This window comes from Castor canadensis, chromosome 9, assembly GCF_047511655.1.
Source record: "Castor canadensis chromosome 9, mCasCan1.hap1v2, whole genome shotgun sequence".
NCBI lineage: Eukaryota > Metazoa > Chordata > Mammalia > Rodentia > Castoridae > Castor > Castor canadensis.
In genome coordinates, this window is record NC_133394.1 from 91,028,475 (window position 1) to 91,048,504 (window position 20,030).

Consider the following 20,030-nt stretch of genomic DNA (forward strand, 5'->3'; position numbering starts at 1 on the left):
GTCCCTTTTATGGTGTATTACAGTAATTTTGTTCCTCAGTACCACCAGACTTTACCCCAGAGCAACCAGCCCTCCCAGAGTTGGGAGCAGTGATGTCACACATGTCAGTAGGAGGGAAGCCTGTTGAAAGAAGGCAATGGAGTAAAGAAGGCAAGAGATCGAACCCACATAATTGGACAAGTCATTCCAAGGTAAGGCAGCAGAATCTTTTCCTACTGGGGCCCTTGCTTGTAGGATGGCTGTGAGCAGCACAACTGAGGCTCAACTCTGTTTCCATTTCCTGCATTCTGCTCCTACGAGGTCCTTATGCATCTTGCTCTTGTGGCTTCTTCAGTATCCCAGAGCCAACCAATCTGTTCAGTCAGCAGATCAGTATTATCTTGTATTTTCTCTTCAATTCTATTTGCTTCAAGCTTTCATTAATTATTTGATAATTTGTTTATCAGGTAGTTATGATTACCTAAATTCTGCCTTTCTTCTCATAGTTCTTCCCTTCCAGACCTTTCCTCGACCTTCCATTAACTGGTTCAAAAAGTTATTCTACATCTAATCATGGCTTAAGCTCCCCATTCCAAATCAGCTGACTTCCCTCAAACCTACTGTGACTTTTGAGGAATGGGTGCTGGTATGGTGAGGAAAACAGTTTAGAGACCCTCAGTGTCCTGGTTTTGCTTCCATTTCCACATTTACCCACAACCTCCAGCCTCGCTCGGATCCCGGTGGACTGTCCTACACGCAACAGATGTCTTAACCATCCTCCCTTGAAGGTGGAGACAGGGCTCCCACCCTTCTCTTGTCTGCACTTTTCCCTTTAGAGAAAGACAGATAAAGTTGCACCTATTTATGGGGACCACATGGTGTTTTGATGCATGTACACATTATGTAAGATTCAAGTCTGGGTGAGCACATCTATCTCCTGAAACATTATCATCATTTCCTTGTGAAAACATTCAAACTCCTTTCTTCTAGTTTTCAGAAAACACACAGTTCATTATCATGAACTATTAGTCACCCTACTGTGCAATATCCCTTGGTTTGGGCTCTGAAGGTAGGCAAAGATGCTGCAGTAAGAGATACCTTTAGAGAAAGAAAACTTCAGGCAGTGTAGTGTAATGATGAAAAGCACTTGCTTAGGAGTTGGATGGTCCTGGGTTCTAATTCTAGTTTGTCTCTTATGAATTACATGAATTAGGGTAAGTAAATGCCTGTTTGCCTAAGTTTCTACTGAGGATATCTGCCTCCTATAGAGTCAGCACAGTGTAGTGGTAAGAAGCATGGATCCTGGTACCACATTCCTGGGCTTCTAATTTGAGCTGGTCATTTGGTCACTGTGTGGCCTTGAACCAGTGTGTGTTCACTACACTGTGTCTGAGCTTCTCCAGTAATTAAGTGAGGGTGATGACAATAGCGGCCTCATAGGAAATGGAAGTATTTCTTATTTGAGGCTCCTCAATATTTGCCTAGCTATCTTCTCCAAGACAACCAAAATCAAATTAAAGAATGACAATGATTCCTGATCTCTAAATACTGAAGTCTGAAAAAGACTAGATTGTGGCATTTTGATGACACTTTATTATCTCTTTGTATTTGAAATAAAAAAATGTTAAATTGTTAAATTAAGTTGTCTAAAATTTATAGTTACTTTTTATTCCTTCCCTAGAGATTTATTTAATCAAAATAAATCACAAGTTAAATGGAGAAAACCGAAAGAGGAAGCCAGGGAGAGCTTAGAGTCTGAGCTTGCTGAGCTCCAAAAGCAGCTGCGGAGGTCTGGGAGGCTCCAAAAGGCCATGAGCTCAGCACAGTGGTGGGAAGGAAACAAGATTAAACATCGTCTTTGGCTTGTCAAACTCAATGCAAAACTTTGACAAGTAAAACATCGGAAGAATCAATGTAATGAGACAGTGAGAAGAGGTTTGAGTAAGAGTTTAAGGTCTGGAGGAAATCACGATTGTTATGTCAGGGAAAAGAGGCTCTCATAGCCAAGTGTTTCCCACTGAATAACTTTGTTGACATTAATTTAGATCATCTGTAAAGGGCTGTGACATGCAAAGAAACGACTAACATGGCAAAACCTTACTTTTTGTTATGAAGAGTGTCTCAATTTGAGTTAATGTTCTGCTAAGAATGAATTGCTCATAATTAAGTAGAATGTTTGCTCAAGTTTATTGAATGACATTAGATTAATAGGAAGCATTAAAGAATTTGATACCAAAGGTTGGTGAATTTTTAAAAGTTCATGAAGGTCACTGTGTAAAAAGAGTACATCTGTGCATCACCCTCCAAATCCTTTTCTCATATATTCTAGAATTTTAATTCTGAAGATTTTTCAATGTTACTGCTTCTAATCTGAAACAATAAATCTTAAAAAGGGACTCTTTAAAAGTAGAAGAAGGACTCCACTCTTTTTGAAAGTGTTTCATCTAAGTGGCGCTTTCTGCATCTTGTCAGGCTGGAGCTCCAACTGTTTCCCAGGCAGCTTTTCCAGTCTCCTTTACTTAGTGTGTACAAAGATTGAGACACACTCCATAATTTTCTTCTTAACACAAGTTACATACTCAGATTTGAGATTTAAGTTCTCTTTCCCACATCTTCTAAGATAGTTTAGCACTAAACAACAGGTATATTAGCAAGAGAATTCTATGTGGTTTGTGGCTAAGTTGCTATCCTCAAAAACCCTCTTTCTCATTGAACTGAACACTCCAAGTAGGTAGGGTTCTATATGAAGGAGCTTGAGTTTGCCCCATCAACTTCTGCAAGGTTATTTTTATATAGGGTCTCAAGCTTGTTTGTATAGGGAAGGTATCTTCCTTAGAAAAGAGTCAATCAAGAACAAAACTAAAATCCAGAGCAGGGATAAGGGGTAGTGGCGCCGGTATTCATAGAAAGAATATTGGCATCAGGAAGTCTTTCTCTTATACACTGGAGCTGGTGGAGTTGAAAGTATGTATCTTCTGTGAAATAAAAACAAAACCAAAAGTCAGGCTTAGAGGAGCACCCACAAGAGACTACGGCTTTCCACTGGAGACATCAAATAAGGAATATTATGCATACTGGCTTCCAGTTTATTTAACTGAACTGTTGGAATGAGTCAGCCCTACTCTATCTCATGAGGTAATAGAAAAATGCAGACATTTGTCTTAGAAGCTTCTTAAAAATTTTAATGCTTCCCACTTTGACTCTCTAGGAAAGGGAATCCTTCAACATTGGAAAACTCTTAGTATGCCTGACTTACCTCTGTAAAAGTTGTATTACTTTTTGTACCCATTTTGTTTGAGGATTCAAGCATATAGGGAACTTCTTCTTTGTCCAGATTCTGGGAAAAATAAGCAGAAATAAAAAGAAAGTGTTACATTTTAGTTAATCCTGTACTATTTTTTATGATGAAAAGAGTTGGGGATTGGGGGTATGACTCAAGTGGTAGAAGCCTGCTATGCAAACTCAAAGCTTCAAATTCCAGCCCCACCCCCTAGGAAAGAGTTGGGTGTGAAAAATAATTATTTCTAGATGAAGTGAAATTGGAGTGCGGCAGTTTTAAGGCTGGAATAGGTGGTTTGTGGCATGAAGAATAAGATGGATGGATATGTGAGAGCTGTTGTAGCCCAATCCAGCATTGACAGAATCTCTCATGTCAGAGGTTAGTGTTTTGTTGGTAACCTTTACTTGAGTTGGAGAAGCTGACTCCAAAGTTAAGTTACTTCTAAATTTATATCACAGCATCTTTAAGATGATTTAGTCACTGAAGCTTAGATGAACAAGATAGACTATAGACAACACTCTCTTGAGGACCTTTAACCTGAAAAAAAAAAGCCAATGAGATTTTACATGGAAGAGGTTGCAAAGCTGATTGATCTGAGTGATATTTTGGTGAGCCATTAGTTAGCAAGGTTTTCTCTGCTCTAAGAAATAAAGCAAACACAAAAGCAGCAATGATGGTTAATGGCTAATGTTGATCACATATTGTATTCTTAACAGGCCACACACCATACTCAGTGGGTAACATGGATTATGTCAATTCATCTCACAAAAATCCTATGTGAGAGGAACTATTACTTCCTCATCTTCTGATGAACTTGAGGCTGAGAGGGTTCAAATACCTTGTTCAAGACTGAACAAGTACATGACAGGGCAAGATTAAAAGAAGCTCACTGGACTCCAGAACTCACACATGTAGCCACTGCATTCCAGCAGCATGATCAAATGGGTACCATGTGCCAGATGTGATGTTAGGGACTTTAACTGCACTGGAAAAATCAAGATCTCTCAGAAGACAGAAAACTGGGAGACTCTACATTCTACAGCTGTGACCAAATAAAACACAATTTCTTAATGTGCCAGTTCTCTTAGGTATAAGTGGACAAACAACAGATTCCAGCCCTCTGATTTTGAAACTGTATCTTTGTAGATAAATCTTAGAGAAGTCAGAAGTCACAGAACAGGTAGGTTCTGGCAGCCTCTTCCAGTTTGGTTTTTGAATTCATGATGGAAAAACAAATTTCTAGCAATCTTTTTTTTTTTTTTTACAGTGCTGGGGTTTGAACTCAGGGCCTCACACTTGCTAGGCAGGTACTCTATCTACCACTTGAGTCACTCTGCCAGCCCTTTTTTGTGTTGGGCAATTTTCAAGATAGGCTCTTGTGAACTATTTGCCTGGGCTGGCTTCAAACTGCAAGCCTCCTGATCTCTGCCTCCTGAGTAGCTAGGATTACAGGTGTGAGTCACTGGCCCCCAGTACAATCTGGTATTTTCATCCTTGACTGGTATGAATTTCTCATAATAATTTGTAGCTATTCTGTATCTAGTTAAAACTCAGAAATGCAGAATTTGACAAAAATAAATGCAGTCAAACTTTTGTTATTTCAAAATGATGGATGTTAAATATCTTGATTTTTCAAAATGATTGATATTAAAGCAGAGAAAAATTGGGTGCATTATTTCCCTTGGTTGAAAGGTGAGAGACTTGACTCATGTCAGAGGAAATACAGTCAAAAGAAAGAAGGCCTACTTTTCTAGATAGCTGGAGAAGCAGCTCCCAAATACACCATGTGTGGACTTCACATCTCTGACTTTGAGGGCAACCATTGTGGTTGTGTTAGAACTTTCATTGGTGCAGACATTACTGAAAGTATAATGCTTATGTCAATGAGAAATTTCCATATGTGCTTTTGAGATCCTATATTTCTGTTTTACAAGTTGGATACAACTGCTCCAAAGCACAAAGCACTGGTATCAAGATGGAATGAAGAAAAAGTAGCCGCTTTTAAACACTGTAAAACCTAAAGATGTAGAGCTAGGGTGTGGCTCAGTATGCTTGCCTAGTACGTCGGAGTCCCTGGGTTCCATCCCCAGCACTAAAAGAAAAGAGAAAAGATCATGGGAAGAACGACGAATGAAAGAGTCTGGGATGCCCTTAAAAAAAGATGCTATGCCTACTGCATGCTTCAAGGTGTTGTAAAGAAGAGGCTTTGGAACAGGGAAGGTATGGTGGGAGCACTGGCTCCATTCCTGTCTCATGGTGTGCCTCAGGCCATGAGTTAACTGCTCTAGGCCTCATTCTCTGTCTGCATCTATAGAGGAGTAATGGTTACTTAATGGGGTAGTTGAAGGAGTGAAATGAGTGAGTGCTTGCAAAGTAATTAGTTCAGAGCTACTGAAAAGTACTTGAATATCACAAATTCTTGTTATTAGTTTCAAGATTTTTAGCAACATTCAAATAAATCTCTTTGAGATTCTTGATTCCATACTATATACTAACATTTGATCTGATTTTCATTGGAAGAAGTATATATATATATATATATATATATATATATATATATATATATATATATACATATGCATATATATATTGCATATATACATATATATATATATACATATATATATTTTTTTCAACTTACATGATTTCCTTGTTTGGACAACCATTCCCAGGGCGTATAACTTGAATCCACTCAATGAGGGATAGAGGGATAAAGTCTGAGGTCTCTTGGATACATCTACACTTCAAGTTTGTGTTGTAGGCCTCCAGAACACCTGTAAACACAGAATCAGCTATTTTAATCCCTTTGGCACATAATTTATAGCTAGAACTTAATTACCAATCTTTCCTACTGTGCATTTGAAGATTTAAAATTGTCAAGCCAATGCTTCTATCCACAGATGCCTTTATGTTATGTATTTATGTTTGTCTTGGCTTGAGTATTTAAGCATTTTCTACCAAAGCCTGAAAAATAAAATTAGCTTTTTAAAAACACAACACTTACTGAAATTTGTGGTAGCATTCAATTGGTACTCAGGTGATTGTTCATACAATCAAATCTGAGAACTGCCACTTTAGGGACAAGCAACTCAGTTAGAGTTGATGTGATATAAAATCAACTCCCAACACATAAAAATAGAGGACACGAATGATGTGATTATGGAGTTGCAGAAGCAGAAACAGGCTGTAAGAGAGTTCTCTTATATTCTCCCCACCTTTCCTGTCTCTTTGAAAAAAATGCACAAAAAACATTTTTGTATTTGTTTAATATGTTTATTCTCCATCTCAGATGCAAACCATTACCAAACAAAAGCCAGTAAAAAATTTCAAGACTATTTTCACTCAACCATAAAAGTTACTAGTACTAGATATTCTTATAAGTAACTTATCTTATGAATTTTAATGAAGACTTACTTTTATTTTTTAAAAGCTTTATCAAATTCTATTTATCAACAGTATCTACCAACATACTTGGCATGTATTTATAAATAAAGGGCCCAACACTCAAGGTGTTCACAGTTTAGTGGGTGAACAAATGAGCAAAACCAAAATGCCTGAGAAGATGGCATTCCTGAGCTCGCTACTGCATCCTGGGAACAGAGGACTTCCCAACAGCTAACTTCGCCAGGAGTAAATGGGAAAGCTTCATTGAAAAGGAGATAAATGAGGGTTTTGAAGAGTGAAAATGACATTCGAAACAAAACTAAAGTGGGTGGGGGGGAAATCACTCTTCATTTTAAAAGAATAAAACTTTGCCCCATAAACCACTGTTTACTTCTGCACATGCATCCATTCCTTCAGCTGCCAAGAAACTTACCGCTTCAAGCAGGTATTTATTTACACAAAGACAGCTGCCCCACTTAGCCTTGCAAGCCTGCTTCTTTTCAGAATGTGTGTACCTCATCCCTGGTCTACTTACAACATCAGGTCTAACCATATGAAATTGTACTGGGAATGTTTGATGCAGGATTCCAGTTGACATTGATAACAACTAGACCTTAGAGAAGGTTTGGTGAGAGGGGATAGCATTGAGAGGCAGAACAAACAAGAAATGCATGTAAAGAATTATTTTAGCAGGAGCTGAACTGAAAAAGGCCAGAAATATATAAACCAAACATAAATCACATGAACATTGGGTTTCTAGTCTCTCCTATAAATAAAAATCTTAAAAGTTTCCAGTTTCTAAGAGTTACTTTTAGAAATCTAGAAGCAACTGAGCAATTTTCCCTCTTTAGTCAGACTTTCTCACAATTTTTAATTTTAAAAAATAGCTGCAGATCATTTCTGTTCAAAGGGCAGTGGAAGCATAAATGAAAGTTCTCACCGTGGACTGGAGGAAGGCTGCAGACCAGCAGTATGAACAGGGAAGCTGGCACGCTGAGCCTCATTCTGCCTGGAGGTGGAGTTCAGACTTCAGCTCTGAGTCCAAGCTGTGGGTTCACAGCACTAGAGACTTCTATTTATTTATACAAATGAGGGCCCTCCCACTGCCTTTGTCTCCAGTAGGTCAGCTGTATCATCAGTTTTAAAAGCCCCCAAATATTGCTGAGCTAGCTCATAAGAAAAAAATTGTCTTCAAACTTTATGAATTTGCTTCAGAACACTTTTCGTATAATAAAGTATTTCTTGAAAATGTAGCCTAAAAATGTCAGGGATGCTACAACAGAGATTTGAGGGTGGGGAAAGAAGAAAATGATAGTTTAGAGGCTCCTAGATGCTACCTTTAGGATCACTGTGGGTGATTGTGACCTTGGTTGCTTCTCTCAGTGAAGGGTTGGTTAAGTCTTTCAATAACATTTACATATGAGCTCCATCACGTTAGGAACACTGAGCCCGTGGGAAGTGCTCTGTAAATATTTGCACATCTAATGGATGTCTCCTTATTTAGAGCAACTTTTGCTGATGGTGCTACAGGTTTTCCTACCTAACTTTCCCACCTCTTTATTTTACTATTTGAGCTATATGATTATTTATATAATCTGAGCATTGTGAAAATTTTGAAAGGGGGCAGTATGTATCTCCCTTCTTGGTGTGCCTGTGTCAGGATGAAAGAAGAGAGACAACAGCTTTAAGGAAGAGCATCTTTCTGGCAATACTTGCAAGTTATCAAACCTGAGAACCATGTGCTGGTGGAAAGAGTCATATGAATTCTCAGATGTTGAACCTTGTTTTACAGATTAACATAAGCATATGTAAAGTTTGGTTTTGATTCATCAAGTAGTTCACAGAGACAATCAGTCAACAGCCTTAACTCATTTGTTAGGGGTTCTTTGATTACAAAATTGTGTGGACAATGGCTAGTCTTGTCTAGAGTATCACTGAGCTGCTTTGGGAGTGAACAAACATTGAACTATCACAGCAGATCATTGAACCCCTGATAGAGCAGGGACTTCATCTTGTTTGATTTCCTGAGCATTCTGATCTTGTTGGCCAGTTAGCATTATGGATGTTCAGTGTCCTTGGTGCTTTATATGTACAAGGTGTGGCAACACAACCTTCATAAGTGAGTTCTCCAGTTGGCCTACATGACGATAGTGACAGGAACTTAATCTGGAGGCAGCCCTGCCATTATCTGGAAGTTCTACCTTGTGTATACACGAAAGCCACTTCTCTTACTAGAGTCATTTGGTTCTACTGCAACCCGTTATCACTACAGGAAACAATTCTAAATGTTCTTCCATATTATGGTGCTCCAAATATTTGAAATAAGGGTGTATTGGGAAATTCTCTATGAAACAGATGTTGAGATGTTTACTCAGAATAACTCCAGAGATGATCAAAGATGGGAAGGCAGAATGAGGCAGTGCAAGCCTCGGATAGCAATGCTGATGTGAGAAAGTCTATGACAGCACAGCAGGAAGCTCCAGAGTAAAGACAGCTATCCCATGATGGGCAGAAAGATCCAGATGCTGCTACCCCTTGTTATAGCAAGAATGCTGACAAGAACCATGACATTGTAGGGAAAATGGACCTGAGAGAGAGCTCAGAAGAAATTAAGGAAATTCTTACATTGGTTTTTATTAAAATAGGGCCACTAGGTCTAGAAGTTAATTCCAGACCAATCCTAAAATCTGATTTTAGTCTCTTAAATGTCTATAGTTCTGTATTTAATTTATACTAATGAAAGGAGTCAATACCTTCCTGCCTCAAGATGAGGTAGGATAGCCAGATGACTCTAAAGTTTCAAGTCAGACACTCCATGATATCATCTACTGGAGAGGTATGAATTTCAAAAACTTTGCCAAAAAGAAAAATAAAATGTTTCTATCAATAGGTTTAAGACCAAATGGAAACAATTTATTTTTAAAATAGCTGTTAAAGATTCCTTTGTTTAGAAACAAAAAACATGTAACTTAATTTATACCAAACCTAACACAAAAACTCAGGGAGAGTAAGTAAATTAATGAGAAGGTTATTTTTCCCTTGACTTTGGAATCAAACCAGATTTTCTCTCCAGACTCATTAAAAACTGGGTACTTTTGTAGTTTGGACCTCAAAACATGCTATATTAACTGGCATCATCAGCCTCACCTGAGAGCTGGTTTAAAGGGCAGAATTTCAGGTTCTGCCTTTTAACAAGAAGCTCAAGTGGCTTGGGTGTACCTTCAAGTCTAAGAAGCATGAATTGCATGGTGTGCATGACATGTCTTTCCTGTATGATCCATGGGCATGCTCAAATTATCTTCAGATGTATGTTTGGGCAAGCAGTCTCCTCAGAATGGATGCACAGATACCTTAGTGAAAGTGAACAGGACGAATGTAGTCCCTAATACTGAAATACAGAGCAGTAACAAGAAGGATGCTCTCTCAAGATATTGAGAACAAAATGTCACTGAGATACTGAGGCAGCCTAACTGGCAAAAGTGTGTGCAAATTTAGGTAGTCAATAGGCATCGAACAGATTAAAGACAAAATTCCTTATACTTTAAAAGTAGTTTCTCACATAACAGGAGACAAATGTCACTGTGACAAAATTGAGAACATTTTTCTCGTGCCACTCAACTCAGCTAGAAAACAAACTGACTTTATTCTGTGAACAAATGTCTTCCCCACTGAAGTTTTGATATCTGTTTGCTTCCACACACCTTTCCGCACTACAGCAAAGCATTATAACCTGAGAGTAAGGCCCCATACTCAGCCTGTATGGGCTCAACATTCGTTAATGTCCCCAGGCTTCTGTCCATTTTGTGACAATGACAGTGGGACAAGTATCAGTGACACCATCTCAGAGAGTTTGGTAGATTACATCACAGTGCTTGGAAAGTGCTTGAGTCAGTCTTCGGGCAAATACCAAATACTCAATAGATGGATTTCTTTTTACTTTTGTGAAAACACAAACATTTAAAGTACATGAAGCAGCAGCTTTGGTTTAGATTATGAGTCAAACTCCTGATGTGAATGAAAATGTCACCTAGGTTTCCACCGCACACATTCATGGTTACTTGAGTTTATAATTTCAGAAGCCCTCTGGTCAAACAGCTGCTCCTCCTTGAGACAGATCACATCACTCACTCTATTTTTACTAACTTTTCCCAGACAGTACCTATGGAGGTTTGTATTTGTTACAAATGTACTGAAACTTTACAAAGGAAGTACTTTATTTTTTGTCATCATTTTCTTACTTTTATTTATTCTTAAACAGCTTTATTGAGGTACAATGGATACAAAGAACTACACCTAGGTAATGTGTGCAATTGGATGAGTTTGGACATAGGCAAACACTGTACCTTTGGACATCATTTTCAACTTGACTCTGAGCTGCTTTCAACAGCCTATTGTTTGTCACACAATGGTGTCAAGACCTCTACTTGTGGAAAAATCATTTGTAAAAGGTAATTAAATCTCTATTTCTAGTGTCACTTAAAGTCCTCTTAATGCACTAAATCCCACACAAACCTAAAATGTGTCTACCCAAAGCTCTTAGCTATTAAGAGTGGTGATTCACCCAGAGACCACTAGGTGGCACCATTACTTACAAAACAGTTTTCAGGGAAGAAAATTCTGTCAGTACAGAAGGCTCTGCCTGTGGGCTGACAAGAGGTCTGAGTGCATGTTATTTCAATAGTCAAAGCACTTTTATTTGGTTTATTGCTTCTTAAAAAATATTGTGAAGTTTGAGGTTTTTGATTAGGCTGACATGTTCATCAAAAAGGGGAGAAAAACCCCTAAAAATCTGAAATAATCCAACAAATTCTGGGCTGAATCCAATTTCTTTGGCCCTGAGGTTGCAAAATCAGATCACATGTCAGTTCTTTGGCATGCAATCACATTAGACCTCAGCATCGGCTGGTTTTGAACCTTCTGTGATTAGAGTTTTCTGAGAACAGCAAGGTAACCACATACCAGTGTCTTAGTGATCATCAGGCAAGTGTGCTTGGGCTTTTAAAGCAGAGCACAGTGAGCATCAGCAAATAGTCACTTTGCTGCTCTTGTTGGGACTGCATTGTATAGACATTAGGCCATCACCTGCATTTCTCACTTAGCATATCTTTATATGATAAAAATGACTACAGAACTGGGTGTAGTAAAGGAAAGTCAGTGGCTTTGTTTTCCAGCAGGAGCACCCCTATGGAATTTAGAAAGTTTTTGTACTATCACTCTATTCCCTTTCAATCTGCTAATCTTCTCAATCTTATCTTCTCCAGGTGCCCCCAGGTAATTTCTGTCTCCCTTTCCTTTACCAGTTTTTCATCTTCATCTAAGAGGCAATTACGGTCCTTCTCTCACTGTGCACTTTCTGCCTAGGCAAGCTTCAAATTCAGTGTGTGTGTGTCTACTCACGCTGGTATCTTTCCAATAGCCTATTTACTGGTCATTTCTTCATGGAGGCTTCTTAGATACCGCCAACTAATCATATCCCCAAATTGAACCTTGTTTCCTCAAAGTCTGCTGAACCTCTAGTATTCCCAATCCTAGTAAAAGGTGTCATTGCTTGTCCAGTTGCTCAGAAACCAGGAAGTCATCTTTTAACCTTTTGATTCCTTTTAAAGCCACAATCTCTTTGGTCTCCAAAATCTCACACTTACATTTCTTAAAATATTTTGACTTTGTTCACTTCTCTCTGCTTTCATTGTTCTTTCCTCTTCTAGCCCACAACTATTTTTTCCCTTTAAAAATTTTTAATTGACACTTAATTGTACAAATTTACATGGTACAATGTGATCTTTTGCTACATGTGTACATTGTATAATGGTCAGATCAGGGTAATTGAAATATCTATCACTTCAAATATTTATCATTTCTTTGTGGTGAAATGTTCAAAATCCACCAAAAGGGATACCATCTCACAGTTATTAGAATGGCTGTTATAAAAATACTAAAGATGACAAATGCTGGTGAGGATGTGGAGACAAAGGAATCCTTACACACTGTTGGTAGGAATGTGTATTTGTCAGACTTTTTGTTGCTGTGACAAATACCCAAGAGAAACAATTTAGAGGAGGAAAGCTTTATTTTGACTCATAGTTTCAGAGATTTTAGTTTGGGTCAAAAGGGTCCCCGTGATTCTAGGCCCATAGCAAAGAAGAAGCCTCATGGAGGAGGGGCATGGGGGAGGAAAGCTGTTCATCTCATGGCAGCCAGGAAGCAGAAAGGACTAACAGGAACAGGTCTTCAAAGATAGACACTTCAAAGACATACCCCCAGTGAACCATTTCCTCTAACTAGGACACACTTAAACATTTTTACCACCTCTCAAATTCACATTTTGAGTCCATTAATGTATTAAGCTATTGATTAGGTTAGAACCATCATGATCTAATTGTCTCTGGAAACATCCTCACAGACACCCCCAGAGGTGTGCTTTACTAATCTCCTAGACACGTCTCAATCCAGTGGAGTTCACAATCAAGATTAATAATCATGGAATGTTAATACAGTCATTATGGAAAGCAATATGGAGATTCCTTAAATAAAAAAAAAAAACCCTAGAAATAGAACTATCATATGATCTGGTAAACTTACTTCTGAGCATATATCCAAAGGAAGTAAAAGCAATATGAAGAAGACATATCTCACCCTCATGATCATTATAGTACTATTCACAATAGCCACGATAAGGAATCAGCATACATGATTGTTCTTCTTGTGGTAAATATAAACAATGGAATGCTATTCAGCTATAAAAAAGATGAAATCCCAGTCATTCACAACACTCTTTTGATGACCTACTGTAATAGCCTGTTAACTGCTATCCTCCCATATTCCCTCCAATCTTATTTTCCACCAGCCAGAGCTATCTTTTCAGAACACAAAGATGATTATGTCATTGATCTGCCTCTAAGGCTTCTCATTGTCCTCGTGTATAAATCCTGTGTAGATCCTTGGTGTTCTCTCCACCTTCATCTCCTGCCTTCCCCTTGCTCTACACTCCATATTTGTTGATATATAACATATATGTTGTGTACAGATGGATTTGAGCAATCTTTGTAATCACCCTGTCCTCCACCAGGTATCTGAGGTTCAAAGGTTGAGTGTTTTCTACAAAGACTCCAACTTTATGTTCCAAATGCATTCTTCCTTCTTTATTCACAGTACCTAGATTCTTTTTTCCTCTAGCTCTCCAAGACTTCATTTCTGTTTATCCTCAAAAATAGCATGTTGAGGCTGGACCAGAAATAGAACAAGGATATTTTTGAACTTTTGAGTTGGGCCATACCTTCTTCCTGTATGGAATGTGTTCACTATGCAGTTTTAACTTGTTGTAAAATGAAGAAAACTCTCCCTCCCCTAGTAACTTCCAACTCTGCTATATTCTCTCTCCCCTCCTCTCTTCCATGAGGCATCTTCCAGATTCCATATCTTTTTTGATGTTTCCTGTTATTAAAATAAACCTAGCTCTGCTTGTAGAGTGATTTTCAGTATCCACATGACTCAAAGATCTTCTCTCTTCCAGCCAATGTAGGTGAAAAGTTCAACTCCAGAGGCTTGGAGTAGATGAGAGAAGCATAGTCTGGATGTTCTATTTTTTCCCCTTCCCTCTTCAGGCACATGCTACTGACAGGGAAGATGGATGGGCATGGAATGCCTCCCCAGCCCTGCCACACACCGCTGCCTCTGTTAACACTGTGGATGCTGGCTATGTCGCAGGGCTGGATCTCTCACGGGAGACCCTGTAGAGCCTACTTTAGGCCCTGCACTTTAATGTAGCAGGCCTGGCTGAGGGCCAACTCTTCCCCCAACTCTGCAGTCCCTTGTGGCTGGCTCCTTGCCCCATGCCAGCCCCTTTGGAGGCGGAGACTGGTGAGACAGCCAAGCCTGGTGATTTCCTGCAATGTTCACTCCACCCACAGAAGACTGAAGGGTTGCTGGCATGCTAGAGAGTGGAAAAGCAGGCTGCCTCAATGATGCCACTTCTCTCAGCTTGTTTTTCTCTTTCCCCTTTCCCTAAGCTCCAATGACATCAAGCATTCTGCCACCACAGTGGCTGCCACAGTTGAGAACAAAGAGGGAAGGGCTTTTCTTACACACCTAGCCAGCCACCTCCCAAAGCTCCCTCAGCAATCCCAGTCTTCCCCTTAGGAGGACTCGGATGGTAGCGGTGGGTAGGCACCTCTGGGTGGTCCTATGAGAAGGCGGCTGGCTCTGGTGCTTGCTGGTGGTGCTTTAGACATAGAATGTGGTCAGATAGAAGATTCCAGCAGTTACTCACCCAGCATATATTTCTGCAATTCTACCTTTCTAACAGATTCTTATTTAATTTGAATATTCAACCTGTTTCACACAACCATGTGCTGTAGGTAAGGTAATTTCAAGACCCTCAAGGAGGGTTTTTTGAGGAGAAAATCTTCCTTATCTGAAGTCAATCATAAGAATTCCATTTTTCTAAAGAATTTGGGCCTGGAGAGCTTATAAAATTTTAACTTTTAAACAGAAAATACAAGAGGTGGCTTCTTCCTGCTTTTGGATGCTGTCCTCAGGCTAAATCCACCCATGACACAAAATGGCTGCAAACAATTCCAGGTGTCATATCCCGATCCAGCAAAGCCAAACCATGGGTGAATTCCTTGCCAGAAGAGTCTTTTCATTGATACGTTGTTTTACTAAAAAAAGATTGAAAAATAAACTATTTCAAAATAAGCATTTCCTTTGTCCCCATAGAAAAACTTAAAATATCAATACATTTGATTTAGGAAATTAATTGGTAAGAAAAGCTTTAACCTAATAATAAAATGTTCTGCCTCAATTGATTTTTACAAACACTTTTATATAATCCATCATTATTTCATATTTAAGTCTCCCAATTTCTCACCTCCTCATCCCTTGTGACCACTGTTGTGCTCTCTTTTTCTATGTGTTCAACTTTTTGAGACTCCACATATAAGTGAGATCACATAGCATTTTTCTTTCTCCACCTGGCTTACTTCACATAGCATAACGTCTTTCAGGTTCATTCAAGTTGTTGACAATGGCAGAATTTCCTTTTCATAAGGCTGACTATATCCCATTGTGTATCTATACCATGCTTTCTTCACTCATCTGCTGATAACTTCCTAGGTTGTTTACATGTCTTGGACTTTGTGAACAATGCTTTAACGAATACGGGAGAGCAGGTATTTTTATGAGATGGTGATTTTATTTCCTTTCCAGAAGAGCAATTGCTAGATAATATGGTAGTTCTATTTTAAAATTTTTAAAGGACCTCTGTTATTTTCCATAATTGCTGTACCAATTTACATTTCCACAAACAGTATACAAGTGTTTTCTTTTCTCCATACACTGGCCAACACTTATCTTTTGTCTTTTTGATGATAATCAAAATGATAAGATATGGATATGGTCTTATCATTTGAAACAAAAATTTCTTTAATGTTTAAGCAATTTTAGAGGCACTTTTGGTTACTTAAGAATCATTGGAATATTCACATATCCTTGGTGTTTTGTTCATAAGCTTTAGGCCTTAGCACCTTTGCAGGACAATAGGAAGAAACCACTGCATGTTCTGTTACACTGGCTTCTGTCTGACTTAGTGATATGCAAAGGATCTTAGCCTTGTTGACGAAAACCAAAACACCATTCTTCTGAGTATGGTAAAGTCAACGGAGTGGGTAGCATAGCGTAGTTGATTCCTAAGCTGAAAGACTGTTGGGAACCACTATGAGGAGTTTGAATGTGAAATTGAGGACAATCTGTGTGTTATCACCTGTACACATAGCCATTTTGTATTTTGAGCCTAGGTGACATTGTCATAGGAAATATGACAGAAAAACTGGGCAGAAGTCCAATCTACTAACTTCTCTGCAGACAATAGTACATACAGCTCTGACTCTGAAGACTCAGGGTGACACAGCACTTATCCTCACAGAAGCCCTAGCAGGACAACAGTGATGACTTTTTAAGTTATATAAAACATTTATTAATTTTGGGAGGGACTCTGATGCACTATCACAATTATAACCAAGCCATTAGTCTTGTAGCTACATCAACATTAATGGATTCATTTCCATGCTGCTGCTGGGGAATGAGCCCTTTCTGCAAAGGTTTAAAAAAACAGGTCAATGAGAAGTGTGCCAGTTCCATTTGTTTGTTTAAAAAAAGGTTAACTCACTTTGTTAACTTTTTCATTATTCACAATGTTTATCTTCTTAAGATTAGGGGTAACTGGTTTTGCCTTGTTTTTAGCCTTAACCTTTTTTTTTTTTTTTGGGCTGGCTATGTGGAATACATTCCTGGACTTCTGTTTTTATTTTTAAATTTTTTCTTGGCCATTGTCTTTGATACTTGTGTGCAGCTACTCAAGTTCCAGGTGACCCTATCTGTCCACACAATTAGTGATGCCCCTTGATAAGGAGGCTAGAGCTCCAATCTCCAATAGTCTTGCTGCAAGTGTACCACAAGCTTTTGCTCTTTGCTACGTGAGACCGTCAAAGTTATGAAGTGGAACATGGCTACATGTATGTTCATATTTTTATGCTGCATTTGACAATTAGCCACGAGCAAAGGAAAACATATTCAGTCTTTCTCCATGGTTCAATGCTATTTAGGGTCCACAGATGAACTAAATTCTGATCGTTGCTCTCTCTTGTCAGGTATTATGCAATGTATAATGCATAATGGTCCATGGCCTGTAAAAGTCAGCAAAAATTTAGCACCTTCATTGTACATGGTTACATTTCTAAATTCAGCACATCCTGGTCCTGAGATTAAAAACACAAAATAGGATTACTTTCACTTGGTGGATTATATCCACTCAGGATGTCTCAAGGGGATTGAAAATTTCTAATTTCAATTAGAAATTAGAGCATGTTTTCTTAATTACAAAATGAAAGAAGAGAACCCAGAAAGAGTAGCTGCTCATGGTACATGAAGTGAATAGAAATTAGGGGGTCAGGTCCACAAACCTCCCAGATGCCTTGCTGATATGATAGGCAAAGGGACTTTGTTTTGTAAGAAAAATAAAAGGATGTGCCAGTAAGTCACTTTACGACTAGCTTTCTGGAAAATTAAAACTTCTGATTTATGGCACTTGCGTTTCTCCGTGATGTGAATACCCCTATCACATCCAACTTCAGACTGCCCACGTGAGGCCACCAGATGTGGAGCTAGGGAGAGATGGTCACCATCAGCCCTTGCCAGTGCCAGTGCACTGCTGGGATTTGTGACAGAAAGGCTTTTGTTCTGTGTCTTGCTATTCATCTGGGCAGAGGCTAAGCTGGGCTGGACTGGACTGCTTTCAATAAGTGGATGGCCAGAGGGAAGCCTTTGAGCTAGGATGAGGCCCGTGATCTGTAATAGCAAAGCTATAAAAATGGATTATTTTGTTGTAAGTGTCATAGGATCACTGACCTACACATTGTCTCAATATTTTTATTGCTGTCCCTGTTTGAAGAGGAGACCAGTAGTTCCAATGATCTTGTGGTGTTGCCAGAGCCTTGTCCTGGACTCAGAGCACTTGAAGTAGCTATGCAGACCCAGGTTGGTAGTACAGAGCTGGGCCTCTGTGGACATGAAGCCAGTTGTCTAAGAGCTCGCCTTTCTCCTCTTTATGAATAACTCTGATCGGCTGCAGAGGTCATATGCATGACTCCAACACAGCCCTTCTGGGTCCAAATCCAGTACTGTCTGCACTGTCCTGGGATTTGCAGGCATGAGCATTTTCACAGGCAATTAGTGTTGCCTTTGGAGGCAGAACAGCTTTGCCTGCTGTGATATGGCTTTCAATGTGATTCTGCCCCACCCACCAGCAATGCTGACCTTGTGCTGGTACTCAGAGAGGGGCACCTCATTGGTTTATCATCTAACACAGTCCAATCTCTGTGTTCCATTCCTAAAAATGGCCAGAAAGATCACTGCCCTCTCACTTGTGTGTAGCTCTCTGTCTGCTGCCATGTTTGGGAGAGCACTGGCCCCCTCTCCCCTCTACTGGTGATGACAGAGCTTTTTGTCTGACTGGTGATACCACTATAGCATGTATTCCTAAATGTGCACAAGAGCACATTGGTCTTTAAATATGCCAAGATTTTCACAGGAATTAAGAGACCTAGATTTATGAGATCATTCCTCTTAAATGCAAAGTTCCAAATATTCTCATCTATAAAAAGGGAGTGACACCTGTCCACATAGGGATGCTGTAAGAAGTGTAATGTATGCAAAAGTGCTTTATGAAATATAAAATGATTTCAAAATCTAAAGTAGGTTTTGTTGGTTTTTGTTTTTGCGTTTGCAGTACTGGGGGTTGAACCAAGGGCCTTGTATTTTACTAGACTGGGGCTTTACCACTTGAACCACTCCACCAGCCCTTTTTTACTGGTTATTTTTGAAATAGCATCTCTCTTTATGCCTGAGCCAACTTGGACCTTGACCTTGCTATTTATGCTTCCCTTTGTAACTGGAATGTTAGGTGCATTCTACCACAGCCTGCCATTGGTTGAGATGGGGGTCTCATTAACCTTTTTTTTTTTTTTGGCTTTGAACTGCAAGCCTCCTGATATTTGCCTTCCAAGTAGCTGGATTACAGTCATGAAACTTAAGGCAGTTTTCTGTCTCATGAGTGTTCATTTATGCATTTCCATTAACTTTTATTCCTGACATTAACTTACCCACAGCTACACAGACTTAATCAGCTTTGCTCTGGAAGGCTAGGTCTCAAGGGGATGCCCACTTATTCATCATGACAGCTGCAGTGACAAGTTTCAGACTTTGTGATGGTCCCATGATAGGGTACATATGATAGATGATGTGAGGCAATAATTATTGCTCCTTCTTACTATAAATTGATTCTACTTTTTCAAGCTTATTTGGATCTTAAAATGTTTAAATTGAGCTTAGATACAGTTTTGTTTTATTATCAAGAGATTTATCACAGCCACAGTCAAGGAAATAGAGCAGGCTTTCAGTTTCTATACATCTTCTCTGGTCAAGAATTTCTTATTCTTGGTTATGGTGGCACACATTTGTAATCCTGGGACTGAGGCAGGAGGATCATCAACAATTTGAGGCTAGCTTGGGCTACCATAGCAAGACCCTGTTTCTAATAATAGTAGTAATAATAATAATAGTAATAATTTCTTATCCTGTTGGTTTGGAAGAATGAATGAGGGAAAGAGTTGCCTGATGTGACTGAGACTCAAGGAAATACTGAAAGCATAGAACCTCAAGGGTGAGAACAGGAAGGTCTGAGAATCATAACTACTTGTTTGTTAGTTAATAGGCTCTTGGAATTTCTCCCTCTTTAAGTTGTAGCTAGTAATACTATAATGGACATTTAGTTGCCCACCATTCAAAATGTCTTGATTTGGAGAAATCCATTGTGTGGATCTAGAGGAACAATGAG

General features: G+C 39.1%; 1 protein-coding gene and 1 pseudogene across 1 annotated transcript; both read right to left on the reverse strand.

Annotated features, from left to right (window-relative positions):
• Positions 1-2,142: 2,142 nt before the first annotated feature.
• Positions 2,143-7,723, reverse strand: Cxcl13 (C-X-C motif chemokine ligand 13). The gene is made up of 4 exons (XM_074041933.1): positions 7,584-7,723; positions 5,901-6,033; positions 3,236-3,316; positions 2,143-2,954 (listed from the first exon to the last, which is right to left on the reverse strand). Exons 1-4 carry the CDS (start codon positions 7,645-7,647, stop codon positions 2,900-2,902), a joined length of 333 nt encoding a protein of 110 aa, XP_073898034.1. The 5' UTR covers positions 7,648-7,723; the 3' UTR covers positions 2,143-2,899.
• Positions 7,724-16,648: 8,925 nt separating this feature from the next.
• Positions 16,649-16,966, reverse strand: LOC109700799 (ribosomal biogenesis factor-like; annotated as a pseudogene).
• Positions 16,967-20,030: the final 3,064 nt, after the last annotated feature.

Excerpts from the sequence above, each read along its gene's own strand:
- Cxcl13 (XM_074041933.1), bottom strand. The coding sequence starts at position 7,647 with ATGAGGCTCAGCGTGCCAGCTTCCCTGTTCATACTGCTGGTCTGCAGC. Across the intron at positions 6,034-7,583 it reads CAGCCTTCCTCCAGTCCACG|GTGTTCTGGAGGCCTACAAC; the intron begins GTGAGAACTTTC and ends CTGTGTTTACAG. Across the intron at positions 2,955-3,235 it reads GTAATACAACTTTTACAGAG|AAGATACATACTTTCAACTC; the intron begins GTAAGTCAGGCA and ends TTTATTTCACAG.